The 19,635-nt window shown below is 44.4% G+C and overlaps 2 protein-coding genes across 5 annotated transcripts; one reads left to right on the plus strand and one right to left on the minus strand.

Annotated features, from left to right (window-relative positions):
- The first annotated feature begins 1,331 nt into the window (after window positions 1-1,331).
- Window positions 1,332-12,898, plus strand: fbxo34 (F-box protein 34). 4 transcript variants are annotated; one of them, XM_076978680.1, is made up of 4 exons: window positions 1,332-1,646; window positions 5,169-5,229; window positions 7,120-7,269; window positions 9,775-12,898. In XM_076978680.1, exons 3-4 carry the CDS (start codon window positions 7,178-7,180, stop codon window positions 11,882-11,884), a joined length of 2,202 nt encoding a protein of 733 aa, XP_076834795.1. In that variant the 5' UTR covers window positions 1,332-1,646; window positions 5,169-5,229; window positions 7,120-7,177; the 3' UTR covers window positions 11,885-12,898. The 4 variants fall into 4 exon arrangements, with proteins under 4 accessions (XP_076834795.1, XP_076834794.1, XP_076834796.1 ...); XM_076978679.1 differs by lacking the exon at window positions 5,169-5,229; XM_076978681.1 differs by lacking the exon at window positions 5,169-5,229 and having other exon boundaries at window positions 1,332-1,565.
- Window positions 12,899-13,757: 859 nt separating this feature from the next.
- On the minus strand, window positions 13,758-19,586 carry atg14 (autophagy related 14). Its single transcript, XM_076978683.1, has 10 exons — window positions 19,099-19,586; window positions 18,381-18,443; window positions 18,207-18,249; window positions 18,003-18,084; window positions 17,657-17,894; window positions 15,966-16,198; window positions 15,406-15,523; window positions 15,157-15,247; window positions 14,989-15,074; window positions 13,758-14,869 (listed from the first exon to the last, which is right to left on the minus strand). The coding sequence occupies exons 1-10, from the start codon at window positions 19,383-19,385 to the stop codon at window positions 14,584-14,586; spliced, it is 1,527 nt and encodes a 508-aa protein (XP_076834798.1). The 5' UTR covers window positions 19,386-19,586; the 3' UTR covers window positions 13,758-14,583.
- Between the last annotated feature and the right edge of the window lie 49 nt (window positions 19,587-19,635).

Raw genomic sequence — 19,635 nt, forward strand, 5'->3', positions numbered from 1 at the left:
AAAAGTGGACTACAAAACAAATACACGACACTCAGAGTGGTGAATAGGGGAGCGCTGCAATTCTACTGTACAATCAAGCCCAGAAAGAGAGGGTATACGTATATGGTGTGGGAACTATGGATGCTTCAAAACTCAACATCTAGACTAATATCGAAATGACTAGCTCAGTGTTCCAATATCCCCAAGTGGCAACTGCTGTCAGAACTAGAGATATCACCATGAATGCTGTGGCATATGGGTCAGCCAGATAAACAGGTCAGATGGGATGCAAGCTGTGCAAAGATGCTCCTGAAACAATCCAGCAGACGACAGCAGGTTGCAAAAAATCTGGCAGAACGTACATGAAATGTCACAGCCAAGTGGCTGACATACTACACAGAAACATGTGGTCAAAGTGGTGTACACTCATGAAGGTGATAAATGATCACCTCTCCCAAATGATAGTCACATCAGAAATAAAGAACACGAAAAGCTTGAGAAATCCCAATGACTCCAACAGATGCCAAACATGTATTTTAAAGTTGGAGTTCTTATTTTAATGTTACAGGAGTAATTACTGTGTAAACAGCAATTTATGTAGATGTAAGTAATTGCAACCAAGGTATAGGCCATATGATATTTTACTATATTAGTTACTTTTTCATATTCATATATATATTTTTAATTTAATACATTGTCACTGTGACTTCATTGGTTTCAGTTGCACAGACAAGAGAGGAAGAAGTATGCATATGTGCATGTGGTCAAATTATGTACTTTGCTGTATATGCCACTCAGGTTTCTTCATTTGAAAGATGATAAGCTGATAAGATGATTGGATACTGGGTAAGGAGGGAAGAAGGTTTCGGTTTTCAAAATATGTCTGTCATCATGGGTAGACACTAAAACACACAAGCAACTTAGAATCTGGAAGCTTTCAAAAATTGACTGAATCAGGCTGGCCTGTGGAGTTAACTAATGAAATCGCATTCAGTGTGATGAAACTTTATATTAAGGTGATAATATAATGACGTTTTTTATGTTAATGGTAACTGCTGCGGCCTGACTCCGAACAGTGGCAAATAACTAATAAATAAATACATAAAGAACCCTTCGTCCGAACTAAGGGAACGTGTTGATTTCAAGTAACAAATAGTGGACGTAGAGCTTACTCTCTGTTTTATTTTGACAGAATGTACATGATTTACTCCATTTCCAATCTTTAGGCTTTTGGGGAAATTACGGGGTGGACAATATTTCCTTCAAATTATTACTCCCCTACATATCTTCAACGTCGAGCTTCCCGGGAGCGCTTGGACGTACGCGCGCGCTCCCCGGTGTTTACGTCACTCTGGCGCGCGCTATATCAAGCCGTGGGTGTTCCGACGCTCCGCTTGCGGTTCTCGTCTGTAGGACGTCGGAGAGCGCAGGCACGGAAACGGACTAGGAGCACTCCGTTAAACCACCACCACGGTCCGTCTAAAAACACTGCTTAAAAAATTGGAGTTTTATTCGTCGGTCCACTCGAGCGAGAGCGGCGTGGAGTTAACCGAGAGAGTCCCAGCCCGTCCCGGACTCCTGCACAGGTCAGCTCGGCTCTCCGCTCCCGCTGCCCGGTGAGGCGGACGGACGCGTCCGGGCCGTCAGCACTCCGTTACGGACTCTAAGTACGTTTCACGTTCGACCGTAATCTCCCCAGCCGGCTGTCCGCGTTCACCTGCGTGCCGTAGGACGAAGGCGGCTAGCGGGGCTAAGCTAACGAACTAACGAGCGTCCGCCGTTAACGCTTCGCGGCTTGTAGCGGGCTCCGGTTCCCCCCGGTCCGCTGGTGCTGAGGACGGGCGAGGGTTGACCGCGGCTGGGCTGGTTCTCCCACTCGGTCCCCACAGCCGTGTTTGAACCACTTCACGGGAGTTGTTTGGTCTCATGAGCCGGGGCGCCCGTGTCGAGGAGCGGGGCGCCTCGTCCCTCAGCTCGGTGGAGGGTCGCCGGACCAGGCCCGGTCGGGCTGTAGCTATTAAACACAGACCCGGTCGGTACTGCTGTCCTACTTTAATGGACCGGGCCGGGCCAGCTGGACTCGGTGTCGTCCACATACAGGGTGCTAGTTGGCTAACTGGTGCTGTGAGGGCTTGCCGCTTCTGGTAGATGATATTGGGATTATTCTAAACGGAGGGGAGTAAGGGGAGATTAATCATGTGGAGTAATTAACTGGAGTAGTTATTAATAGTCTGTCTCGGTTCGGTTCCGTCCCTTGTGCAGTGTTCACCTTGGATCGCTGGAGTCAAGGTCTGAACGCTCTTCCTCATTAGCGACTACAGCAGGATGAAACGTCCACCTTAGCTGGCCACACATCACCGCCTTATTCCACGGAGTGACCGTAATGACCCATCAGACGCTTCATAGTCTCGGGAAGTTGAGATTAAATGCACTATCCGACTAACTGCACACGACTAAGTGTAGACTAAGTTATGTGGAACACAAGTTAGGCTTGAATCTGTCACTAATTAATCGCACGGACCGTCAGTGTTTTCGACGGGCTGTTATCTTTGACGTGACGCCTGGTTTGTGGTGAACAGCTCTGCGTTTAGCACTAGTGGTCGCAGCCAAAGGCCTCGTGTTTGTGTACTTGGGGAAGTAGGATGAACAATTTCGAGCCGGTAGTGGTTGTAATGTTAGGCTAGTTGGGGAAAATAGTGTATTTTGTGTCTGTATGGTCAAATTCAAGCTCAGAACCTTGCTGACTTGGTGTGTTTGAAAATGATATGCTCTTAAGGACAATAGTAAACTTCCTTCCTTGTAATCGTTGCTCTGTATGAAACAAATGAAGTTAAATGTCATGGCTTTTCATAGGTTTGCGGTTTTCATTGGTTGATTCTGAATGTTATTGAAACTTATATGTACATGCATACAATTTTCAATTTGTAATTGCATATTCAGTGATTTGTCTAGTAAAACCTAACTACTATGTTTGTCTGAGTGTAATAATGCAAAAGCTTTATTGAATGGTAACTTGGTATAGGAACAGTGTTGATATGTTTTTATAAGCATGGTGGCAAAATGATGCACATTCTCGGAGCAAGTAAGCTTTATTGCAAAAATAATACTGTAAAATAATGCTTTATTGCAAAAATAGTACTGTAAACTTGACTTGTTCTATAGTCAAGATGTACATAAAAAACAGGCTAGTCGTCCTGTTCAAGCCTGTGGAGCCATCACATCTTTTTGATGACACTTCTGTTTGTGAGCGTATGCACTCCCAGAAGATAAATGATACCCTTTGCATGTCTGGCAAACTTCTGCACCACACACCCCTATCACCTGTTTGAGGGCCGTCAGGCCTCTGGCTCATGCACGGTGCATCTAACAACTGGACTTCCTCCACAGACTTTGGAAAAACCTGTTTGCCTGCTTTTGATTGGAGTCGTGTAGCAGCTGAAGGGAGGTGCATCTTGCCCTGCTCCACGAACCTCTCTGAGCTGTTAACATGACGGCGTGGTGGGTGAGGCATGTTTTGTGCAGCAGGTTGCAACAGGCTTTTGTCTTGTAGATAAGGGACATTTTAAGCCTGTCGTTCTGACTGCTTTGCCTTCATGTCCTTTTATTAAGACTTATTGTGTAAATCTGTAACAGTCATGGTGATTTGTATAGACTAGTGGGTCAAATGCTGCTATAAAATGTGTTTGATGCATTTAGCATTACTGGCCCTATAAGTTGGACACAATTTGAAATGTATAGTCCATGTTTTCTCTATAATAATTTGAACATCAATTAAACGTACTGTTATTACCAGTACAGCATAATAACAAGCTCTCACTGCACAATTGGAGTACATTCAGACAGCATTAAAGTAGACAAACATTAAAATGCAGACAATGACCAAATGTGCAAACAGCATAGGATTACACAGTGACAGCCAGATGTTACTCACAAAGTTACTTGTTAGTTAGGCACCATAAGGTATGATTGGGTACTGGATAGTGTTACACATTATTACACGTTTCACTGACATGCACAGTCCTGTGAATAAGTAATACACGCGTTTATGGCGTTTTCCATCGGGACAGTGTTCACTCTGGGCTCTTCAGGTTTGTCCAGTAGACTCTTGCACTCGAGTGTGGATGTTTGTGGATGCATGTTTGCGCCCCACGTGGATGTAACTGCACGCTCCCTGGGTGTGTTCTGCACTGTTACCATGCAATGCATTCCAGCAAGACACACTCTGATCTTTCCATTTACACACTCGTTTGAAAGTTCTTGTTGTGACAGAGCTGTCAGTTCAGTCAAAACATGCACTGTGATGTAGTGTTGTGATTTAGCATTTGGACACAGCCTGGGTTAACAGTGCTCCCTGAATAATGCTGATGCTGATGTTCAAGATATGCACACTGAAGAGTGATTTCACAGGAAGGAATTTGACCTGGGCAAACAAGCTGCTCAAGCCATGCAGGCTGTGTGCTCAAAGTGTGAAGTGATTAGAGATGCCCAGGTGTGTGAGTACCAGGCCACTCTGCTGCACTCGTGTTCTCGCCTCTTATGTCATGCTAATGCACCCTGCATGGCTGGGTGGGCTGCTTGCCTTGTTGACCTCGCCTTACTATTTCTGGGCTGTTATCAAGAGCTAGAGCTTTGTAGAGTGCGTGTGTGCGAGTGCACACGTGCGTGTGTGTTTGTGGGCGGGTGTGTGTGCGTGCATGCACAGATCAAGGCTGCATACCCACATGGACTGCTTTAGAACCAGCTCTGAAGCTAGTGTGAACTTCTCTGTGGGATTGTGGAATTCAGAGCCTAGGATAGGGTGGGGGTGCTAGTCCTGGAGATGCTTTATTGTTTAAAACAACAGTTCCTCCTGGCACTTGGTCAAAGAACATGTTCTTTGCTGACTTGGTAAGAGATTGTGACAAGAATATGATTGATTTATTGGTTTACCATTGAGTTTCCTACAGGCAATCAACAAGACAGCTTGACTTTGGGTTGTTTAAGCGCATCCTAAGGAGTGTGTGTGTGTTTTCTTATTCTGTCCTGATGAGAGGTGAAGCCAGTAGACTGATACTGGATATGGATAACATCTCTCTCTGGTGCCTTGACCCAGAGACAGTGCAGAGAATTGGTACTAAATGACTTTAATCACTTACAAGCCCCTTATTGTGCAATCTTGTAGGTACCGTGTTTTTCTTCTGTCTTCACAGAATAGAACACGACCTTGTGATGGAAAGACAAGCACGTTTGTAACGCAAGAACAATTAAGAGGTTAGCATGACTTACAAGAGGTGAATGTATTATGTAACAGCTGCATAGCCATGCTGCTCTACATGTAAAATGCTGCTTGATGAATAGAGCTGAATGTAGAAAACAGCTTCGAACTGCTTGCCAAGTGTGTCGAAATAGCAAGACCACAGTGTGGGAACAAGAATTTTGAGTTTTAGTATTGGGTCTCTCGACAAGAGTTTGTTAAATATCTGAAGCCAGAGTTTTTCATTACACACACGAGGCACTGAAGTGTGCTGTAGAGGGTTGTTTTTTTTTTTTTTTTTTATACAGGGGCAGAAATCTGGGACACGGCCTTAGAGTTCTCCAATAAAGGGTAATTCATTTGAAGTACCTGATAGTAAATTAATGCCCATGTCCCTTTGAGAAAGGAGGGGGGGTTGTACAAGTGGACCTGGCTAGTATAGACTCTCAGTTTAGCACTGTTCTGTGTGTGTACTGATTTAATAAGCCTGTGCTTTTACATGTTCTGGTACAAGAGACTCTAAAGGCAGTGATAGCAGCGGGCTGGTTTGGTGCTGAAAGATATTTTAGAAGCTGTATTGTGTAAGCTGGGTGGCCCCACCTCTTGAATCAGTGCCATTGTTTTTGGAAGGCCTTGGAAAGTTCAGGTAGGGGAAGTGTGATACGAGAGGATATCAAAGGAACTTGCAACAGACCATTAACGTGTGACTTTCAGTATGAGAGTCCGTTTGTTTTCTGTCTGGTTTGTTTTTTTTTTCCCTTTGGTCTTTTAAAGTGTGCACATCCATGTGTTTGCATGTGGGTAAGTGTGGAGAGCCCCCCCCCTCCTTTTTGTTCTGTTATCTTCAATGAAATTACAAAACTATAGATTATTGTTACCTTATATAGACATGTGAGGGCAGTGAGCAACCATTGGCTCCTTATTATACTGCTTCATGTAAATGAATGCCTGGTAACACAGCCGTGCCAGCCAAGCCCAGCTAATTAGGTGACCTTCAAGAGCAGTTAGCCATGTGCAGAGCTGGGACAGACAGCGTATTTGTATGGGATGGTGTTCACTCATGGCATGCTCTGCTGAAACTGACATGCTACAGTGGAATGCACAGTAGCTCATGAATGTAAGTACATTTCTCATAGTAATGTGTTAGGATTTATTATATTTAATATAACAGACTAAATCACGGGTATATGACATATGTAGTCATATGCATGTGATTAATTTGTTGCTTTTCAAGAATCTTTTAGTGTATGACTTATCTTGTCAAACACTCTATCTGACTTGTTTTGGGTATGAAAGAAAGGAAATGCTTGTGTGTGCAAGGTCTTAGCACTACGCAAGAAAGTGAATGTCCACTTCTCAATTGTGTTGCGTCATGGTGACATACATATTGTATGTATGTACACAATATTGAGCAAAGGTCTTGGACTACCATTAGATTTGTTTAGTAATGGAATAATTGCTAAATCATTACAGAAAATACAGGAAATATGTAGTTTTAAAAACCATTTAGAACAAAATGTCTTCTACATGCTCTCCAATTGGAGATATGTGTCATGGGTGACATGGTTTCTGAAGTTGGTGTTATTTTTAGTGTTAGTGGTTTACACAATTGAGGTTTTTTTGCCATCATATTTAGCAAACAGGATATAATATTATAATTGTTTAAAATTTAATATAATTGCATAATTGTTTCTTAATTTATTTACACTTTTACAGACTCTAGTGGTCTTGACTGGTTAATTGTGGAGAACAGTCACAGCACATGTACAGCTAGTTTTGGATACGTCATCTGTAAATTAACCAAATGTGAATCCAAAACCCCAATGACCCATGGCTCCCATCATATTTGTTCTTGTCCTAACACCATAACTATAATCTCATCCACCTTTTTGTGTGTTATGTTGCAGTGTGGCTGAAGGCCTGACCTGGAGTGAAACCACATTCTGCGCTAGAGGGAGGAGCCTAATGCCTCAGAAATGTGAAACTATCAGTTACTATAGCCCCACCCCTTACAGGGAGCCACGGAAACGAGCCTCCAATCTACAGACATTCTGGAGGTAAGATGTTCTTGATTTGGTTGGCATTTTAAGCGTAGGATTTTTTTTGCTTTGACTTTTTAGTGATCACTGAATTGATTTGTTTAATCCAAAAATAACGTAAAACAAACCTTGTCAAATGTATTGCCATTCTTATCCTGGAAAAAACCACTAACCTAAATCAGAAATAAAAATAAATATTGGAAATAAATTCTTAAATATAAATTTTGTCCCAAATGTTTTTTTTTGTTATTGTTCCCTACTAGCCTAGTGTAATGAGGACCTTTGATGCTTTGCTTATTGATCAGAAATGACACACAGCAGCTCGTGTGATCACAAAGGCTAATTTTAAACATGTAAAGAAATTGTGACTGTAAATTACAATGCTGAGGGTATCAAAAATACTCTTTCCCTTTCTGCATACTTTCGTTATGTGCAAAAACTTCCTGAAACCCCCTTCACCATGGATGCCTTTAAATGAAGGCTGTGTGATTTCAGCCATAGACCAAAGAAACACATGTAGAGGCATGTGCAAACCCAGATGCCCCAGCCTCAGAAGAACATTGTTACAACATAATTGCCATAAACCAGACTCCACAATTGTGACCTCATCTCCCACCCCACCCCCAACCCCCCCTCCTGAGTTGGACAGGATCCTTGGCAAGTCACCCTATTGGGGAGTCATGGGCCTTTACAAGAAGAGGATAATGATCTTGGCTAATTGAAGCAGTGCTCAGTTTGACATGAGCTCACCTAATCATTTAACATTTGCTTTTTGCTGTAGTCTGTTATTTTTAACGTGATGCTATTCTTTCTTTTTCTTTTTTTTTTTTTTACTTCAAAATCATTAGCTCACACCCGTGTTTTGGCACCGAGTATTAAGGAAAGTCTGACTTGTGTGTACAGGAAAGGTCTTGGGCTCAGGCTGTTTGTTTTGCCAGATTGTGTAATGGGTAAAAATGGAGGGACAAACGAACCAACTTGTCTCTAGTGTGATCTCGCACCCATCCAGCAGTAGTACCCATCTACTGCTCTGTACCAGCTGGAAGGCACTTTTGAGTGGTAGTCCAAGTTAAACGTTATATAAAAACCAGACGGATTGGATCGTGAGGTAGTCCTCTTGCTACCGCATACTCCAACACATGAGTTGTGTCCTCAGACGCTGTGGCAGGAATTTCACATGTTGGTGTTATGTAGGTGAAAAGACCCTTTTGCAGGTCAACTTTGAGGTGGCACAGTTGTGCCCAGAATGGATGGCCAGAGTGGATGCTTCTGAAGTCCCAGCACCATCAAGTACTTTTGTCTAGTTGAACTCTGATCACTTGATTTTGCATGTGAATGAACTTACAGATTGTCCTGCCGCACGTTTTCAGTCACAGTGCAGCTACCTCTACTCTTATAGTCCCCTATCCACCAATATACTGTAGTATTCTTTGTGATTCCCTTCAATGGTTAAACTACAGTCTGGTATTCCTATTTTGTGAGATGATGCATTATCCTGTATGAAACATTCTATATGAACGCATTGTGTTGAATGTAGAGTCCATGTGTGTGCATAAGGAGCTTTTCAGTGATGTGTGGGTGAAGGGAAATTTATCATCCTAATCTTTTAATAGCATGTTTCTTTGAAAAGATTTCAGTACTGCATGGAAGCTGTTTTCACCTAGTCTTAGCCCCACCCCAAGTTATGCAGTAACCACACACACACACACACACACACACACAGAGAGAGAGAAGGAGAGTACATACAGAGATGGTGGAGGAGAAAATATCTTACATCCTTCTCACCCAACTCCTCTAATGAAGCCATTTGTACACTTGCAGGTTCTTCAGAGAATCTCTGATAATCTGCAAGCAGTGTTTAATATAAATTTTCCCCAAATGAACTGTAAGTCCATGTATACATGCCCTGCAGTGACAAAGCTGCTAGATCCGCAGTGCAGGAATACCTTATAAGCACTTGTCTGGAGGCATCTCGCTCATGTGGCAGCTGCTGGTTGTTCTGCTGCAGGCTTGTTGAGCAGTTTTGCCTTCTTCAGCTTGTGTAATAATCCAGCTGTCTTGGGACACAAGTGCCCTGCTCCTGTTCCGTCGGTCCAGGGGCCATAGGGAATAGCGCTCGTGTTGTGACACTGCTTGAAACCTCTACTACTGTTATTGAGTCATGGGCATTGCATATTTGTTGCACTTTGTAGGTTCCTTGCTTTTACTGTTGTGTACCAGTAAGGGACAAACATTGTCACCTGTTGTAGTGTTTGTTTGAATTTCCTGTTTAGTGAGCCTGCTAGAATTACTGCTAGAATTTGAAACCCCACTGTGCCATGACATGTAAATGTATAGAAGGAATTCAGAAATAAAGAAAAATCATTAGTTTGAGATTCAGTAATCCATCAAAAATGAGTGGTCATGTGAGATTTTGTGTAGACTTCTTATTTAGCAATTCTCTGTTATTTGAAGGGGCATGTGGTGAAGTTTGAATTGTCCAAAAAAAAAAAAAAAACATTCCCTCCCCCCCTTTTTTTCCAGGTTTACCACCATGCACCTAAAGCCATATCCCAAGCAGCAGGATAAAGAGCTTCACCAGGAGGGAGGGCAAGATGGCACACAAAATCTGCACATGGACCAGCAGGGAGTACTTGGAACTGAGTGGGGCGTTCGCCAAGCATGTAGCTTTATGGGCTTGCCTGGCAACGGCACAGCCAACCGGTGCCCCCTCAGAATCATTTCGACCAATACCCTGCGTTGTGCCACCAGTGGAAACTTGCCAACCAATAGAGTGAGTGGGGATTTCTCCTGGACCCGCAAGACCAAAGCACCCTCCTCTGTCTCTACACTGACTAGTTCCTTAGTTCTTCTCTCATCACCTGGCTCGGAGAATGAGGGCTCGCTAAGAATATATCAGGGAGAAGATAGTGAGGGATGTTTAGACATATGGGCCGTCATTAAACCTGGGAACACCAAGGAGAAGATTGCAATTTTTACTGCCCAGAAGTGTAGCCATGCTGGTACAGGTGGCAGCAACAGTGCTACAGAAAAGGGGGAGATTCTGTCAGACATGAGGATGGTATCAATGAAAAGCAAAGGATGCTGGGATGGTAATTGGTCTGTGGCAAAACGTAGAAAAAGGTCTATAAACCCAGACAAGCTAAGAAGCATAGAGGCTCCAGCACGGAGGCCTGAGATTTATACACCCCCCAGTCCTGCAAATGAAAACTTGATTCCTTGCTTTGGAATAGCTGAGGAGATAACAAAAATGGATGGAGAAGAGAGTGTAAAGAATCTCTCTGTTGTGGAAATGGTTGCATACTTGGAGCAGAGGGCTAGCAACCAGCAGGTAGATCTAAAACCTGTATCACTGCGGAATTCCAGTACTGTTAGTCTGTCCAAAAATGGACCTGTGGTACAGACACTAGATCATGTATCCAAAGGCCTACAGTTGCCAGAGGGCCCAGAGGAGGAGGAATCGGTGCGAGTGCTGGACATGGTTGCCAAGTTGGAATCTCAGTGCCTAAGCAGACAGAGCCTCAGAGAGGGGGGAGACCTCTCTCGCAACAACAGTCTGAGGAGGAGGGTGGGACGGGTTTTGCTGGCAGGATCTGACACGTGCTCTGCGCCCTCACAGTCAGCGCTGGCCAACCTCCCTCAGGATGAGCGGGTGGAATGTGCCCCTGAAGTGGCAGGTGCTGTAGACGGTGGTTCATGTCAAGCCCCTGTGCTTACAGGCAGATCTGAGTTCTTTGTCAACAATACCCAAGGAGAGCAGGAAAGCAGGAATGCAGCAGAGCAAGAGATGTTTGCAGGTGTCGAAACGGTGAAGGACCTGCAGTCTCTAAGCAGTCAGGTCCCCTCCGAAGCCAACAGTTGCAGCGAGGATCCTCTCCCAGGCATGTTGTTCTTCGCCCAGTTCCCCCCACAGGCTCTTCAGGAGCAAAAACCACTCTTGGTTTCTGAAAATATCTCCATATCTCAAAGCATGGAGGTTTCCTTTAATGATCTGGAGAAGGATAATGCACTGCCACATAAGCGAGCACTGGACTCCTGCTTAACTGTGGAGTCGTTCAAAGGGGAGAATATGGATGAACTGGGAGCTGATCGTGATGTGAGGGAAAAGGCAGGAGGTGGGGTTGGTGCACCCTGTCGGGATCCTGTGCCTTTGCGTCGTCTAGTATCTCATGAATTCTTGGAGACCCGCTTCAAGATCCAGCTCCTGTTGGAGCCTCAACAGTACATGGCCTTCCTTCCCCACCATATCGTTGTCAAGATCTTCGGCCTGTTGCCTACCAAAAGCCTGGCTGCTCTCAAGTGTACCTGTCACTACTTCAAGTTCATAATTGAGAGTTATGGTGTGAGGCCAGCCGACTCCCGCTGGGTGAGTGACCCACGCTACAAAGACGATCCCTGCAAGCAGTGCAAGAAGCGCTATGGCCGTGGCGACGTCTCCCTCTGCCGATGGCACCATAAGCCCTACTGCCAAGCACTGCCCTACGGCCCTGGCTACTGGATGTGCTGCAGGGGCTCCCACAGAGACACACCTGGCTGCAATGTGGGACTCCATGACAACCACTGGGTCCCTGCCTTTCATAGTATCAATATGCCAATTTATAAGAAAAGCAGGGATGGGGAGGACGATGTGTAGTGTGCTAGGGGAGGTCGGGGGCCGTGAGCATTTACTTCTGTGAGGGCTGTGAGTGTGGATGAGTTGTCTCTTGTGCCTCTGTGTTGCCATATGAACATGTGTGTGGGTTTTTTTTTTGTGGTGTTTGTTTTGATGAATCTGCTTACAAGATTGCTGAGACTAACCATCTTGGTTGCTGTATTTATGCCTCTGATCCTCCCCTGTAAATCATGCTCCAGCTCATCTCTATGCCCTCCTCAGGTCCTTAAATTCGGTCTGCACTTTAACTTTTAAAGACTTGTGAATTCTGTCAGGGTACTGCTTTCAACACTCAACAAGCATTAATCTGCTTTTCACTAACTTATTTCCTCGAACACCCTGGACATTTTCCCAATTATTGCATTCACTGCTGATATGTATACCAGACCTGAGTAAGCCTTTGGATCCAGCACACTTTTCTATATTTTTTAAGCATTATATTGTACACAATAGGGACATTTGCTTAAAGGGCTTAATCTTAAGTTTTTTAAAATGTCTGCTCCTGTACTCCGTAATCCTAACACCATGTCCTGGGATTATGATGAGGTAGGTCGCTAGTCTGAAGGTTGTTCTCAGCCCAGTTGTTTACATTGTACATAATTCATAGAGGGTGAAGATTGATTGCACAATTGCAGCTGGAAATGTTTCTTCGGGTGGAAAACCTTTTCATGCCAAACTGTCTAAGTTACATCACTTGCTCTTGTTTTACAGTGGGTCCTTTTAAACCACTGTGAACAGCCAGTGACAATGCAAAGCCTGCATTGTATTTTCCATGTGGGCATCTTCTTGGTATGATGCAGTGAAACATTTGAATGTGGAAAGAACCAGTTTAATCTTCTCACTGACGAACTGGATGGCGTCAGGAAAAAAAAAATCTATTGCAATGGAAAGAGAATGGTCTCCAAATTTTCAGATTTTTAAAGAGCATAATTGTGTAATAAGTTTGCTGTTTTCTGCCTTGTCAGGCATTTTACTTCAATAAAGTGTATTCTTGGAGGATTTGTAAGATGCTCTCATATTCTTCCTCTTTTGCTATCATATCTTAAACAAGCATGAATTACACATAGCATGAATTACACACATGTAACATGAACTATATGCTTCAATTGGGAGAGTCAACCATTCATGTACAAGTTGTTTAGAAAATGGGAAACTGGTAAACCTTTTGCATTCGTAGTTGGAAATAACAAAATAGGCTAGGTAATCACTGGATAATTTCTGGGAGCACCATTTTGATTTGGCATGGTGCACTACTGGTCCACAGTCTTAGCTTTTCTGTTTTTGAGAGGATGTTATGCTGTTAAGCAACTTCAAGTTATCTACTTTAAAATTGGACAGCTCCTAATCTATCTTAAACTAGATGCTTAATCTGTCTGGAGAGGGTGGGACATATAGCTTAATATGCAAATGTATTAAAAGTATTAATCAAATGAGGTGCTGTATCCCTTGCTTTGGTGGTTTTTTTTTTTTGCCCCCCCCCCTCCCCTCATGAGGCCTTTGAGTGCACATTATAAATGAATGAATGGATATGCAATTTGAATGGGCAATAAAATGCATGAAAATATAAAATGGTTTTTGATCTTTTTTTCCTTCTTGAAACAAAATGTCTGACAAACCAATGCAGCAAATCCCTGATTTGAAAAGTTGAAATGCTTAATTATTATTTGGGAGGTATGAATTTTCTGGTATTGTCTTGATTGGTGTTCTGAATATGTTTTCAGTTTAATAAAACTTGTTTTGCCCAGATATACAAAATATTACTTGACACCTTTACACAAGTGTCCTACAAATGTAAAAGAGTGCACTTTTCCCAAGAGTAAATAATTATTAAATAACACCAAACCCAACAGTGATGTAGTCTGCAGTGTCACTTTAAAGCATCACTTTCCGGTTCATGCCTGACAATCCATAGTGGTAGCTGAAGAAAAGGAAGTCGTTGTAAAATAACTCAACATCATAAAAATCATCCCTACGTTTATTTAAATGTCCCGGTGTAATTTAATGAAAAATACACCAATCATCCTTTCCGTTCCCCTACACTACTACAGCATTTGCATTATTTGGGTTGTGTTCCCAAGCAAAAGCCTGCAATCACAGTCCACCCCAACAGCCAAGGTGAGTCCGACATGCAATGCCCTGCATTAACTACTTTTGCACTGCTAAAATGCCTGAACACAACAGGCTTATTCTGCGCGAGTGCATTCCGCACTGGTTTTGAGAGGCATCTCATACCCATGAGAAGGCAGAATTCCAGGCTTGGTGAGTTTGCCCAGCACACAGTTCATGCTTTAGTCTTCAATAAACAATGTAATAAGTCCTGCATTGTGAAACATCAGTTGCCCAAGATACCAGATTTTGTAGTATATCTTGTCACGTCTCTTCAGTGTTGTCAAACATTAAGAGTATACAGAAGAAATGTCAACAGTGCATAATGATGGAGCTTCTACAGTGTTTGTGAGCTACAGAAGGTCAGAAATCTCAGCGAGAGCTATTTCACCAGGTCCTATTTCTACATTAAAAGTCAACCCATTCCTCCTCTACCCATGCCCCCCAGAACACACATTCTTTGCATGCAGGCAGGTCCCAAAACATCCCTTTTTCCTGTGGGATCTGCTAAAAGGGGGAGACATCATTTGCATAGCTACAACAATCTTACTCTCCACCCCACTCCAGGCTGGGTCTCAGCGACGGAACCAGGAGCTGACGGAGGCAGCAGCCGAGGAGATCATCCCCCCGGCGTTTGTTGCCGGCTGGGAAGCCTGCATGGCGGTGCTCTGGGACATGTCCATAGGTTGTGAGGGGATGTCGCAGAAGCGGGGGCTAGGAACCGTCTCCCAGTCCGTACCCAAGTCCGTCTCTTCGTCAGACACCGCCTCGTCTCCACTGTCCTCCGCAGGGCCTGCTGCCTCTGGCTCCACAAACTCCATGGAGTCTTCCAGGTCTGCGCGCACCTCAAACGGCCCCGTTCTGTTCAGAGTTTGGATGGAGGGGGGGAAGAAGTGGGTAAAAAGAGAAAATGACAGGCTCAGGGAGACGTGATTAGCTGTGTATAAATCGGCTGGGAGAAATGTTACATTCTTTCGCACCTGCCAAGGTTCTGGTTCTCTGGAGAGACCAAAAACATGATGTTTCTCAGTGTGTGGTGGGGGTGTAGCAGCTCACTGTCCACATGCTGACAAAACATGGAAATGTAGAGTGTACGTAAAAGGAGTTTGCAGCTTCATGGAAGGTTGCGTGTGGAGCGACTGAGTTACCTGAGAGAAACAGAGATGCAGGATGTTGGTGTTGAGTTTGTTGACGGCGCGAGTAAACCTGTAACGGCTCAAATTATCACCGCAGAATTCACTGGAAAGAGCAGAATCAGGCAAACAATGAGGTCATAAGAAGTGTGGTGACCACTACAGTGTAACGTCTGTGAAATACACGAACACGTTTATAATGGCTCCATTTAATTTGTGTTAGCATTTGACAGAACAGCATTTAGACCATTCAGGGGCATTTACCTGTTGCACAGCTTTTTGGGCAGATTGACTTCTAAAATATGAGAGAGGATGTTAACAAGCTGAGTGGCATAGCAGAGGGCTGCACTAATGGTATGAGCTGGATTGATGTGATCCATTTCTAGATAAACAAAACACAGTCAGTCACAAATGTTGAGCAATAACCATTAATTTACTGCATTGATGAGGGGTATTTTTAGTTTTATGTACTAATCATAACAATCTACAGTTTCTGTTAAGATTGGGATCTGATATGGCCTGGGGAAACTATTTTACAATCTCAAAATGCATTCAGACAAAATACATTTTGCATTCTAGTAAACCCTTTAAACCAAATACTTAATTCAGACAAGCAAATGTCTTTATGAACTGCCATTGAGCTCTGTGGAGTAATGCTTACTGCACCTGGCATACAGTAAACACCGTGTTGAACAGATCGCTGGGTCAGGGGTCAAGGGACAGGGAACTGCTTCAGCAGTGCCCTAAGTGCAGTGGAAGCTGAGTTTGGTGTAAATGTCTAAACACAGCGAAGACAGTAAAGCAAGTAGCTGCAGAAAGTGCACCTGGGCCAGGATTCGTGCTCTTCTCCTCTACCCAGTTGAAGTAAGCTGAGCAGTCTCCATTGCTGGGAAGTGTGACGTGAGGCCCAGTGATGCTGATGCTCGTCTCTCCATTCTGGTCATCCCAGATCCAGCGGCCAGACATGTAAGTGGTCCGGCGGGCCTCAGCTAACTCACTCACGGTGCTAGACGTGAGGGCAAAGTCATATTCCGCCACAGCGGGATCCGCTGGGTCCCTGGATAACAGAAACGTAGTTAGAAAACCTTTTATTCCAGCCTAAAGCTTACAACAAAACCCATAGGAGGCCACAACATGAGGTCACTCTTCAGGTGGGACTAAGAACACAGGCACTATTACCTTAGGCTAGTGCAAAAGCCTCAGCTGGTATTTTGATTTTCTTTACCGTCAGGTTAAGACATATTTTTATTCTAGGCCACCTTATTAGAAACGCATACCTTTTACCTGCACTCACTGGTGATTTTATTAGGCCCATTTTAACCCACATGTTGTTGTGCCTTATTTTACAGCCATATTCTATGCTGCTAATTTGGAGTCGATAATCAGTCTCTGTCTACATGACCACAGCTGACTGGTTATTTGTAAAACTAACATGATAGGAGCATGGTTTTCTGGCACAAGGGGGACGGACACAGCGGTGTTGCTCGGGGCTTTGTTTGGTTTTGTTTTTTGTTATTGCTTTTTTCAGGTGTAAGTTACAATGCTGCAGATATTGGATACTTCCCAAAAATAATTAACAAAAATGTTGTGGTCAATAAAGTCAGAGAAGAGCTGGAGGATGACCAAGCTATGCTTTGCTAACTTTTGCTAGCCTTCGATTAATATTCTACATGTGAAGGTGTGGAACTCTGGGGCGCCAGTCGCCGAGTCTTCTGGGAATCTGAGATTCTGATGCTGTCGTTCAGCCATGTCGTGTGATCACTAGTTGTGACAATGACTTGGGTGGAAAGCAATGGCTCAGTGAGCCCTCATGACTGTGGTCACCTCCAGGCCACTCCCTTTAGTTATCCTGCCGGAGCCACATGCTAATCAATAGCATGTGAACTATGTATGTCTGTTTAAATAGATGGTCATCTAAATTGATGTTCACATACTCAAACTCTATTTTATATCTTGGTTGCATGCTTCTACCCAAGAGAATTCCATACAAGCACCCAAGAGTTGGTCTGGCTGGCCAGTAGATGTGCCGGTGCCGTGGTTGGATGTGCCATTGCCGCAAGAGGACGCACTGATGCCAACTCCTACCTGAGGTTCACCAGGGACTGTGAGGGACTGTGACTACTCGGCCTGGAATTAGAACTATAACCATAGAACTATATTTGAACTTTAAATACGGACTTCTGCTAGCGGGCCGCCCAATGGAGGATGGGTTCCCTTTTGAGTCTTGGTCCTCCCAAGGTTTCTTCCTAATCCCTGACATCATAGGTAGTTTTTCCTTGCCACTGTCACATCTGGCTTGCTCATTAGGGATCTGGATCCATATAATTGTATAGCTGCTTTGTGACAACTTTGTAAAAATTTTAAAAAGCGCTATATAAATTTGACTTTATGCACAGTCTCCATGTTGTGCTAAATTAAAGCTTCAGGTAAGTGGTCAGCGCATTCTGTAATTGTGACTAACGGACTTTATCCCCAACATTAATATGGCCATCATATTAAACTCCGCTTTTCTAACCTGCTCCCCTGTTTCTCTTCCTGCGTGGGGAAGATGTAGGTGCCGAGTTCCAGGATGTGTCCCCTCCGCACCTCGGCCAGGGCCCCCAGCGTGCCCTGCATCTCTTTAGCTCTCCTGTCCATCAGCTCGTTCAGGCGACGGTTATGACGCTCGATCTTGTCTCGCTTCTCCTGATGGCGACTAGCCCGCCGCTGCAGCCTCTGGCCTTCCTCCTGGGAGCGGAGCAACCGATCTTTGCCTTAAAAGAGGAAGACAGGAGGGATGGGGGACTGGTCATCACACCTGGAGGTTTCAAGAGGCAAACAAAGATCGAAATGACACGAAAGTACGTGTGCTGAGAACTGACCACTCTTCACTTCATCATTCCCAATACAGATTGCTTCTTTGAGCTGTTCGATCTTCATCTTGCACGACATGATCTTCCACTTCTGTCACGAACAAAGTCACAATTAACAGTGAGTGGGCATGTAATAAAACACTCCTCAGAGATCACATAAGTCCATTTGCAACCTGGGACAAACTGCGTGTAGTTTACAAACTATTAACTTACAAGTTTGTCTGCCTGGACCTTCTTGGCCATGGCTTCTGTAACTCTAGAACAAGAAATGGCACATGAATGTTAATTAACTGTACATAGATCATACAAACGTTAATTAAAATCTATGTATTACTAAGACTATACGTAAATAATGTGAAAATTCATGGCGGTTAATTTGATCGTAACCTTTGCTGAAGATGCTCCTTCTCATTTTTCATCTTCCGTAGTCTTTCCAATTTTTCTGTGTATCTAAAAACATGAATCGATTTGATAAGATGCACAAAGCCTTCGTCCAGTTACAGAAGGCAACACAAGCCGAAAACAACAACAAGATGCTTTGTGTTCCAACACAAGACATGATCACAGGCCTAGTTTTAAGATTTTCGATAGTTAGATAGTTAACCTGCAACAGAACATAGGCTAGCTATATATATTTGACTTGTCGATAGCAACACGAGTTTTATACGTTTTAAGGGAAGCTTAGACGCTTGGCACAACATTGTGAACTTATGACTCAGCTACCCAGCTAGCCGCCTCTCGGCTAACAACAAAGCCATCCGTCTAGCGCAGGTTGTCGCCGCTGCAAAGTTTATTTTTACGGGATTTAACTAAACAAATGCTTATTCTCGTCAGGTTGTGGCCACTGGTGATCACATTCTCTCAGCTCACCAACAAGAAATAAAACGTCTAGTTAAGCCACCACGGACATCTTTGTTCATCCTGACTGTTAGCATGTGCTAGCTAACGTACCCGTCTCCATAACACTAACGCTCGCGCGCACACACACCTGAGTTCATGGCGCGCGTGCTCGTTATATCACCTCCCTACATTATTGTTATGTTTTATGGCTTTTTTTTAGCAAAACGGAGAAATAACAGAACAGTTTCTACCCGAGGAAACGAACCTTTCGGGATTCCTGCCGTCGATGTACACGAAGTCTCCAGCTTGAATGCAGCGAGCGCAGGTCAGCCTGCGGCGCGCCGTGTTGCAGAGGGGACACCGCTCCACGGCCACGTACAGACCCTCCGCGTCGTCCACCGACTCCGCCATCACAGACGCCGGCGAGGCCACAGCGGCCGCGGGAGGTGCCCGATACGGCTGCGAGTGCGCTCGGCCCCCCGGCGGAGCCCCCTGTGCGCCCTTATCCGAGGGGCCGAGCACCCGAACGTCGCTTTCCGAGGGACACGCCATATTTACCGCCGCTTTCCGCGCTACGACGTCCTGTGGGGATACAAGCGCACTTTACCTCGTCTCTGGTGACATATTCATGTAATAAATAAATAAAAACGCGGTGTCTCTACTCGTAATCTCCTCGAAGTCGAGAGATTACACAAGGTTAGTGACTAATGGTGCCGTACGGTTGGGCTTTGCTTTACCACGTGACGCGTTTTGTTTATGTATGTGTCGCGTGCGCGCACGCGCTGGTGCGCGAGCGCGTTCC

Source organism: Brachyhypopomus gauderio, chromosome 17 (assembly GCF_052324685.1).
Source record: "Brachyhypopomus gauderio isolate BG-103 chromosome 17, BGAUD_0.2, whole genome shotgun sequence".
In the NCBI taxonomy this organism is placed as follows: domain Eukaryota; kingdom Metazoa; phylum Chordata; class Actinopteri; order Gymnotiformes; family Hypopomidae; genus Brachyhypopomus; species Brachyhypopomus gauderio.

What these genes read in the sequence shown, in the direction of transcription:
- atg14 (XM_076978683.1), bottom strand. Translation starts at nt 19,385, where the DNA reads ATGGCGTGTCCCTCGGAAAGCGACGTTCGGGTGCTCGGCCCCTCGGAT. An exon ending in GAAGAGAAACAGGGGAGCAG is followed by an intron (nt 16,199 to 17,656) that starts GTTAGAAAAGCG and finishes TCTGTTATCCAG; the next exon opens with GGACCCAGCGGATCCCGCTG. An exon ending in CCCAAAAAGCTGTGCAACAG is followed by an intron (nt 15,248 to 15,405) that starts GTAAATGCCCCT and finishes TGCTCTTTCCAG; the next exon opens with TGAATTCTGCGGTGATAATT.
- fbxo34 (XM_076978680.1), top strand. Translation starts at nt 7,178, where the DNA reads ATGCCTCAGAAATGTGAAACTATCAGTTACTATAGCCCCACCCCTTAC. An exon ending in AATCTACAGACATTCTGGAG is followed by an intron (nt 7,270 to 9,774) that starts GTAAGATGTTCT and finishes CTTTTTTTCCAG; the next exon opens with GTTTACCACCATGCACCTAA.